Source organism: Poecilia reticulata, linkage group LG14 (assembly GCF_000633615.1).
Source record: "Poecilia reticulata strain Guanapo linkage group LG14, Guppy_female_1.0+MT, whole genome shotgun sequence".
Lineage (NCBI taxonomy): Eukaryota > Metazoa > Chordata > Actinopteri > Cyprinodontiformes > Poeciliidae > Poecilia > Poecilia reticulata.
This window is the reverse complement of record NC_024344.1, coordinates 23008608-23018270: the sequence shown is the minus strand read 5'-3', so window position 1 is coordinate 23018270 and position 9663 is coordinate 23008608. Positions and strand designations below refer to the sequence as shown.

The 9663-nt window shown below is 36.8% G+C and overlaps 1 protein-coding gene across 1 annotated transcript in view; it reads right to left on the bottom strand.

The window, feature by feature from the left end:
- Positions 1–5217: 5217 nt before the first annotated feature.
- Positions 5218–9663, bottom strand: part of pof1b (POF1B actin binding protein) — a 34712-nt gene continuing 30266 nt past the window's right edge. The window contains exon 13 of the mRNA XM_008428481.2: positions 5218–9175. Within this exon, the coding sequence (XP_008426703.1) occupies positions 9170–9175 (6 nt within the window). The 3' untranslated portion in view covers positions 5218–9169. The remainder of the gene's footprint in view (positions 9176–9663) is intronic.

Below are 9663 nucleotides of genomic sequence, written 5' to 3'. Positions count from 1 at the left end.
AATTGCTTGATGAAAAGTAATGAAGTACAAAACACTTCACTTAAAGCTGGGGTATATAACTTTTATAAAATATGTTTGTTTTTTTTACATATTTGTTAAAGCTGTTATGACAGTATAGAATGAGACAAATAATCTGTCAAAAAATAGAGCTTCTCTGCCTTGCCCCTATGACTCCCAGTCATCTGAACAAATACACTGCTCTGTCTGAAACATCCAGAGCCAGGAGAAGGACCTTAGCGCTGCCAATTACTGTTGTCTATGTGTCGCTAACAACCTCCTTGTGTTTCTCTGCTACGCTACAGGCAATTCGCCTGAGTATTTATGGACAAACTACCTGTAGTTCGCCCATGAACTGCAAGTTCATGGGCGAACTATGAACTTAGCATAGCATACCTGCTACGCTACAGGTACGCTATGCTACCTGTAGCATAGCAGGCAAACTACCTGCTACGCTACAGGTAGTTCGCCTGAGTATTCACTCCCATGAATACTCAGACTAGTTAGCATGACTACTGATGACGGGGGATAAATAGTTTCCTGTAACAGTAAGTTGGTTCTCCGCAATTAGCATATTTAGCAGCTTATACCGGAGGTTGGTTGACAGCACTAAGACACTCCTCCTGGCTCTGATTGGTTGTTTTTGACCAGGATTGGTGCATTTCTTCAGACAGCAATAGTAGCACTGGGAGGAGGTGGGAGAGATTGATCTTTTCGCATATTATCTATGTTATATTATACAGTCACAACATGGTGACAGCTTTAACAAATGTGTGAAAACTGTTTTTGTCTTTGTTTATTTTTCGGAGATGGAGGAGTATGCTCTCTTGAAAAATGTTCTCTATAAGAAACTTTTATCCTGACTCCTCAATGCATATTTTCTTCCCTATCCTCCAAAGATTACTCTCACTGCTGTTTACATATTCCAAGTCTTGCATATAATTCTGTTTGGGAAAAAAAAGGGAATTCATTAGCTCAGTGACATTGCTTTGTTACAGAGCACCACTATATAACTTTAGTCTTCTCTTTACTCATTGTTTGTCTGACTTCATTATTAGGTTCGGCAAATCCAAAGCTCTCAAAGACTGTAGTGTTTGGTTTCTGTTGGTTAATTAGCAAGGTAACTTTAATGAAGTCATTGTTGACCTGGGTATGTAAAAGATGCTTCAGGGGTGAGTTAGTTGTGAGTTAGTCACGATGCTTATTGATTTTTGATGTACATGGTTATCTACGAAACATTTGGGAGAATAGTTGGCTTGGGTCTAAACTTTCAGTGGTTTAATTGTCCTTTTAAGAGCATTGCACATTGTTGATAAATTGTTCCTTTTTTTTTCTCCAATAACCATATCACACTCTCATTCACGCCAATAAAGCATATTGATCTCATTAGAGAGCGAGTGTGGCCGACTGGAGTGCGTAATGGGGCAGCATTGATTATGCCTGATAACTCTCGCTCTTTGATGTGGATAATGCACTCTCTCTCTTCCTGCCTCCATGCTGCCTTTACACTCTAAAACCCCCGGGGCTCAGAGGATATTGGGTTTACTGAGAGCGAGACACAATAAGAGTGCATGTGTTTGTACATGGTGCACAAGCCCAAACGTGACATAAAGAGGTCCTGGAAGAGGAAAGGGAGGACCGGATGCCAAAGACCGGTGTGTGAGAAAACAAGTAGAAGAAGTTCAATGTTAAGCTGAATGTTGGAGGGGTTTTTTTAGGAAACAATGTGAGAATGGGTGGTTTTGTTTTAAATACCTAAAAACAGAGGACTCCTTGTTGGGGAATATTTTGTTCAAAAGTAATATCTCCCTGGAATTAGGGGAATGTAGTCAGTTCTCATTAGTTTGCACAAAGAGATCTATGGATGGAGGATCTGTCAGTTGTTGAAAAGTCTCTCATTGTTGACCATTCCACATTCTTAGTTCAAGTTTATTTCACCAAGAACAGCACATTGAAGAATATATTGCCAATTCTTTAAAGTAGTCATTACAGGTAATTGCCGTTATGGTAGCCAGACATATAAAGTTGAATTAAAGGTCCATTAAAAGTGTCTACTTTGCATTAAGTGTCACTATTTGCCGAATGACACTTCATGACAACAGTCAACATTCCTGAAGACTCCTTCATGTCCATGACAGGTGTTATGTCATGTCAATGACAATGTCATGTCAGCTTTATGCACTTCCCCTCAAATAAAGTACCATCCAAATGACAATGAAAATGATTAGGCAGAAAAGTTTTTGTTTGGCATAATAAAATGAACCTAACTGCATTCAATTACAACTATGATTGAATATGAGTATAAAGAATTTTACTTCAATCTGTCTAAATCGATGCAATAAACTGGATTATGTGTGGTTACACCAGGGGTGGGCAACTCCAGGCCTTGAGGGCCGGTCTCCTGCAACTTTTAGACGTATCTCTACTTCAACACACCTGAGTCAAATAATGAGATTGTTAGCAGGACTCTGGAGAACTTGACTGCACTGAGGCGTTGATTAAGCTATTGGATTCAAATGTGTTGGAGCAGGGAGACATCTAAGAGTTGCAGGACACCGGACCTCGAGGACCAAGTTTGCCTACCCCTGGGTTACACAGTGTTGCAGTCAAGACCACCTAACCCAAGACCAAGTCAAAACCAGAATGGATCAAAACCAAGACAAGACCAAGACTTTTAGGGTCCAAGATCAAGTAAGACCAAGACTGAGGGAAGTCGAAACCATGACCAGCGCCCCGCACTACATGACACAATAAAATGTGAAATATGATCAAAATTGCTTTTCAGATTGATCTGAAAGATCCACATTTTCATAAAAACACCCAGATATTAAATGCTTAGAGTTTAAATACATTATAATTATCAATTCAAACTCTCCAATGTTATGATCCTCTTTGTGCAATCGGTGAGTGTCCTGGTCCTCTCCGTGTTGTCTCTTCAGAAGGTTTTCTACTTGGACTGAGATGAACATGGAAGAGGGTTGAAAGTATTTTCCAAGCATCACTCCTAAGCAATCACTTATCATCTAGAGATTCCCCAAGGTTCCCGCTTCCCCACCGGTGTCCCCCATAGTTCCCAGCTTTTTCAGTTTCTGGACTTCCTGTTAAAATTCTCTGCCAATTTCTGCCAACTTGTTACTAATCAGAGAAATGTATTTCTTCAAAGCCAAGTTGTCTTGGCCTAGCAGGTCTTTTTCTTTCTTGACTTTGTCAAACTGGCTTTGGAAACTGAGTAATTCTTTTCAAACACAATCCAGCTTTATCACTCATTGATGCCTCTGCTTTATATTTGCCTTAAGTTTCCATTCTAGGGACACATTTGACATCTCAGGGACATTCCCAGCAATTTTCATCTGATGAATTTTAAGTTTGGCTTTCTCATGCTGGTTATTGAGAAAATAGAGCTGGGTTTTTTGAGCATCATTTTCATTCAAGAGCATCTTGCTTTGTGCTTCTAAGTCTTTTGCCTCGTTATTTTTTCCTGCTGTTGAGGTGCTCAGTTTTTCTTCAAAGGTTTACCACAAGCTTGTGAAGTTCCTTGTTTTCTTGCTTCAGTCTCAAGCAGGTCTTATGTGCAGCATTTTTTTTTTTTGCCAACCCATAAGATAGATCAGCAGACAAGCGCTGACTTTCAGCCATATTCGTCACATTTTGTTTTAGTTGCTGTAAAGTTTCAGATTTGTTTGTTTTGTTCAGCAAATTCAATCTTCTACAATCTTTGTATGTCCTGCCAGTGATTTTGGGGTAAGATTTGGGTTAGATTTTTCTAACAAAAATCTTACCCCAAGATTTTTGTTAGAAAAAATCTTTTTTTGTTGCAAAAATTATATTTCTCTGTGTAGAAAATGTTTCTATTTCTTCAACATTAGCATATTTTATCACGGTTCTTTATTTTCATACATAAAATATCAGAAAGTGCTAATTTATACCTGGTCTTCATGTTTTCATATGGTCACAAAAAAACAACAACAATCTAAACATGTACTGTATGAAATCATTTGTTCCTTCCCAACTCTTCCCAACCATCACAAACCATGCACTTTGTGATGGTTTTTGCTCTCTGTGGCCATGTGGGCTTTCAGAGAATTCGCTGGAGTCAAATGGTTGACAAGCAGCCAACTGAGCCAAGCCCTACAGAGCTGCAATGACCTCATTCCCTGTCTCTTTGCTCCATCAGCTCCACTCGATGACCCCAAGATGAGCGTGAGCTGCAGACTGAAGCCGGCTCCCTCCCTCTGCTGGTGAAATATGAACACTTAGCCAGAAATATGTTAAATTTAAGTGTTGACTTCAAATTACTCTTGTGTGAGTGTCTGCATGCGTAGCCGTCTGTCCTTTAGATCTCTTAGTTGGTCTTTTGATGGACTGGTGTACGTCTCCTCTCGCCAGGGTCTTCTGGGATTGGATAAAGACACCACCATGAGAGGGATTACAGGGTCTATAGAATCCAGATCTATGGAGCTGGTGGGTTCTTTGTTGTTTTTGAGTTAAAGTCGGTAATAATCTTCAGTTTTATTTACTATTTAATGATCAAAGTCTATCTTAAACACTGCCATGTCAGAGTTGGAAACATATGTAGATATATTATCATTTTTGCAACACACGTGATGTGTGCTTATTGGTGGAACAAACAGGAACATTATTTAAAAAAGAGAAATGATGAGATATCCAATGTTCTCCACACCAAAGCAAGACATGAACATCTGGAAAATATCAGTCAGAATTGTACTGGTTTTTAACACTTGGCACCATCTAATATACTGCCAAATGACACTTGATAAATGCTAGCTAACATTCATTTAGATGAATGGAAGACTGTCTAAAACTGTTTTTGCTTGATTTTCAGAAGTTATCAGGTTCTGCATTGCTGTTTGTTTAAATATAGAATGGCAAAATTATTTTAACCATTCTAACGCTTTTCATCAAGGTTGCTTTAGATTGTTTTCATAACAGACACTTTTCCACTTTGGATTTAATGAGAAAAACCTTTAAATGTTTTTTTTTTTTATTAAATTGGCCAGAATACTACCTCATAACCTCCTTACTTGGTTTCAGTGACCAACATTTAGTAGGTTTATTTTATCAATTTATTTTTCTTATTGAAAATTCAGAACTGATCTGAAATGCACTTTTAGTGTATACATAAAACTAAAGTGTTCCTGTGAGAATTTAGACATCCTGGTATGTTTAGGAAAATGACAGTAAAACAAAGAAACACATTGCAAAGATATATTATTTTTATTAATCTCTTCTTAGCTGTGACATTTCTCAGTGGAGAGAACAGAGTGGCTTAGCCTAACTTGCAGCCTTAGTTCTCTTTAAAAAAAAAAAAAAGAAAATATCTACTCTGTTAGCATACTACGTACAGCTAGCTTACTTGAGCGTACAGTAAGCAGAAAAAAAATCAGAGCCAGGATTTTATCTTCTAAAAGATTACTGTAATAACATGGAAGTGGACTATTCTGTTAGCCCACTTGAAAGTGAAAGTGTTGATTATGTTGAGATTTTCTCCACCAATCAGGGCTCGCATTAATGCTAGCCTAACATTAGCACTAACATGGCTAGCGCATTCAGAACTAAATTCCCATGAGGTCCAAATCTGTTGAAAGGCTTTGTGTCCGTTGAGTAACTCTTTTATTAATGTTTGTAGAAAAGGTAAGTGTTTTAATACATGATCAGACACTTGAATGTCTGTTTTTAATATACAAGACAGTTTTTTTTAAACAATTAATTTAAAAGTAATGATTTCCATATTTCGAAAAGCAATAATGTTGTCTGGAAAGACATTTGTTCATTCCTCCCCCCCCCCCATATTTATTCAAACCAGGAAAAGATATTAAAATTTCTGCCCATGTTATTTTTTTTCCAGATCAACCCAGCCTCTGGTCTAGTCAAAGCAGATTCCAAGGCACAAAGGTCAATTGTCTTGAGGCTCAAGAAGTTGAGTGAATAAAAAGTGGGTCTGAAAACATTTAATTTCCTAATGTCCCATTCTACTTCAGGTTAAAGTTAGTTATTCAAATCAGAAGTTGGTAATAAAGTATTTACTTTAGGTTTCTGAGAATCCTATGAGCTCCTGATTCTTAGGTTTTATTCTGTTTAGATATTTGTATTTTTAATGTTTATTTTCTAGTCCTATTCATTTAATTATTAGTAATTTCAGTGACAATCTTTCAGTTTTTAAATTTAAGTATTAATCTTTTTCATTGATATTAAACAAACTGACTTCTGAGAAGCATGCCCATCATCATACCAGAAATGGTATTTGCTTTCTGTCCATTACTTGGATTATTTAGTGTTCAACTATTTCACAAGTGTAGAATTATTTCTATCATCCCTCAAGAAATATTTTGAGGTTATTCCGTTCCAACCAACAGTTACAGTATTTACACTTTTTTGACTGAGACTAAATAAAAATAGGTAAAACTGACACATAATGATGTATAAAAATATAATAAAATATTAAAATGCTTATAGCATAGAAAATGCATCTGCAAAACAAAACCTAGCAAACAAAAATTAGGTTTGATGAAATTTGTGTATTTCTAATGCCCACTGTGTTTAGAAATGAAAAGCTGTGAAAATGCAAGGACTGAAAAATATAGGTTTTAATAGAACATTTTAAAAATAAATTTAGTTCAGAAGATTTGTTGACATTAGCTACGAAATAAGAATTATACAGCAGGAGATGAGATGGAAAACATGGATTACAGCCCATGTTCTACATTTTGCTTTAATGCTGGGACTGATTGTGTGGAAAGCTTTGTTTTGACACTTTATTATGTATACAACGTGAAAAAAAAAATCAGAAGTGAATGCTTATTAAAAGGAGAAAATTATTCCTTCAGAATCAGCTTCAGTAATGTTTCATGCTGCAATCTGTATGATAGAGATCTGCAGAGGAATGAGACTGCCACCTGGTGGACACAAAGCCTTCAACATGACATGCTTAATTAGAAAAATAAAACGCATAAAATCATAATCATAGAAAACCAGCAAATATTAGTTTACAGATTATATAATATTGTACTTTAAAATACTTTCTTCCACCATTTTAAACCCTCCCCACCCCCCTAAAAAAAAATTGTGCTCCATTTCCACATATCCCAACTTTCACCCACATCATTAGTTCCCATCCATGGGGTCTCGTTCCCCCTCATGGATGCTGGACATTCCACACCCAGACCCCACAGTGATGGACAAACACGGAACACGTTGAAGCTGCATGAGGACCCATGCACCTTCGGCTCACATAAAAACCTCAACATAAAACAGGGTTAAATAAACTACCACGCAGAACAAAACAAAAGGAAAAACACCCATGAGAACATTTACGTTTAAAACCACATTTAAGATGGGATGCTCCACAATCAACACATTCACTGAGCATGCCCATCATCGTACAAACACATGTGAATATTTACATGCAGCAAGCAATCGCATCGAAGCATCCACTTCCTCGTCCCCTGGGCAAAGCATGGCAGTGGTGGCTTAAAGAGAGACTCATTTACGTTTTTGACCACTGGGAGCTGAGTTGACCCTTTGGTTTGCTACTTAGCTCAACTGTATGACCAGAATGAGCAAGATGTTGAGGCGCAACTGTTTTAATGGTAAACATCTCAAAATATTAAAAAATTGACATTTTAAAACTTTTGTTGTATTAAAATAGAATGAGTATTATATTTATACCACATCCACCTCATGGCACATCGCTCCTAATTGATCATCTGTACACTGTACACTTGTTTACAGATTCAAAAGAGAACAGTAAGGTAAACAACTCAAAACGAAAAGATGCTCCATATTTGGGAGGAAAACTCACTTTAATTGGCTGGAAAACATTTTGTTTTATCCAAGATACAAACAAAAAATTGATTTTTTTTCTTGTCAGTTTATATATTTGAGTGCCTGAACTGTGTAAACCACAGTTGATTCTATGTTACAGAACCAGTAATAGTTTTTCTTTTTTTCTCAGCACTGACATTCACTTAAAGAAAATCCTTCTCCTTTTCACCAGATGGATGAATTTGTCAATCAGTCCACATAGTTTTATTGTTATCTTTACTCCAAGGCACCCTCCTGGAGTTTTATTCAAACTTATGCAGCATACAGACTGTTATGCTGCATAAGTTTCAATAACACAGCAAAAGAATATCTAGATCCAAAGTAACATTAGTGTTTTCAGTTCCTAAATTAAGACCAGAAAATCCAAAGCTGTTTATATTTTTGTTCACCGCCTTCAAAATGTGCAATAGGAGTCTAACCTTTTTTATTTTTATTTTTTTTTTTTATGAAAATGAAATTAAATATTTCTTTATTAAATGATAGAAGTAACTTTTTTCCTTTTAGATGATTATTTCTGGGTGGGGCAGGGCTCCTCTCTGTACACCCTAAAGGCACCGTCTAGTAATGAACCAGATCCTTTCTGCAAATTATTCTCATCAAAAAAATTTTTGAGTTGGACTTAAATATGGTGGCTTATAAATTACAAAAATAAACCCTGCAACCTACTAAGCATCAACCAACAAATGTATTTATGAATGCAAAATTCTATTTCATTCACTTTCTCTCACTTTCTTTAAACACCTTCTAAATTTATCACTTTCTTCTTCATTCAGTAAAACCACCACATCAAAGACGTTATGCGAGCTACAATTATAAAATCTGATTTTTATTATTATTATTCTTCATCAGGGAACTGACCAAACAACCCAAAAATGGAACAATTCTCATTACGAAGTGATTAATTGTTGCAACTCTTATTTATCTGGTACTAAAATTCTAAAAGTATGTCCTGACATAAAAACTGCTTGCAGTGTTAAATTCGTCTGACTTTTTATTTCTTTCTGATTAGAGATTCCAAACCAAATGTCACCCAGTTCCCAGTCATGCTTTTTTTTTAACCAAATGTGGGTCAATGGATATTTACAGTGGCATTATGCAACTTTTACATGGGTAAAAGTTGAAAATAAAACATAACAGAAGCCAAAGAAAGCCCAACTAGATTTTAATCCCAACCAAACTGGATTTGGCTGAATCAAAGAACCAGATCTCAGTGCATGGGGGAAGAAAGGGAGGGGTTTCAACCACCACCAATCCTGGGAGGCCTGAGGGGAGGGGGAGGAGCATGCACAGGGGGGAGGGGGTGCGACATCAGGGTCTTCTCCACGTTCAATCATTCCTGTCGGAGAGAAGCAGTGTGTCTTTAAGGAGTAGTAATGATTTCCTGTTTTAAAATAAAACACAGGTACAGTTGTTACAATCTGCAGGGTTTGTCTCTCTATAAATGAAGATAATATTCAGATTTTGGAAACACTAAGCACAGTTTATTAGAGAAACTGTTTTGAATTTGATTTGACTTGTTCTCATTTTAGGGGTACCTGTTCTAAAAGTGACAGAAAATATGGGTGAGCTTTGTGAAATGAATAGATGAGGAGGATGGACTTTTCCTCACGTGGCCAGGAGTCAACAGCCTGATTCACTGAGGCTGTTTGTGAACATAAAGTTTTTTAACAACAAAAACATTTTGTTTCGTTGAGGTTTTTGAATTTTGTGTTTTGACTGTCATCAGTACAGCAAATGGATGGATGGATGGATGGATGGATGGATGGATGGATGGATGGATGGATGGATGGATGGATGGATGGATGGATGGATGGATGGATGGAT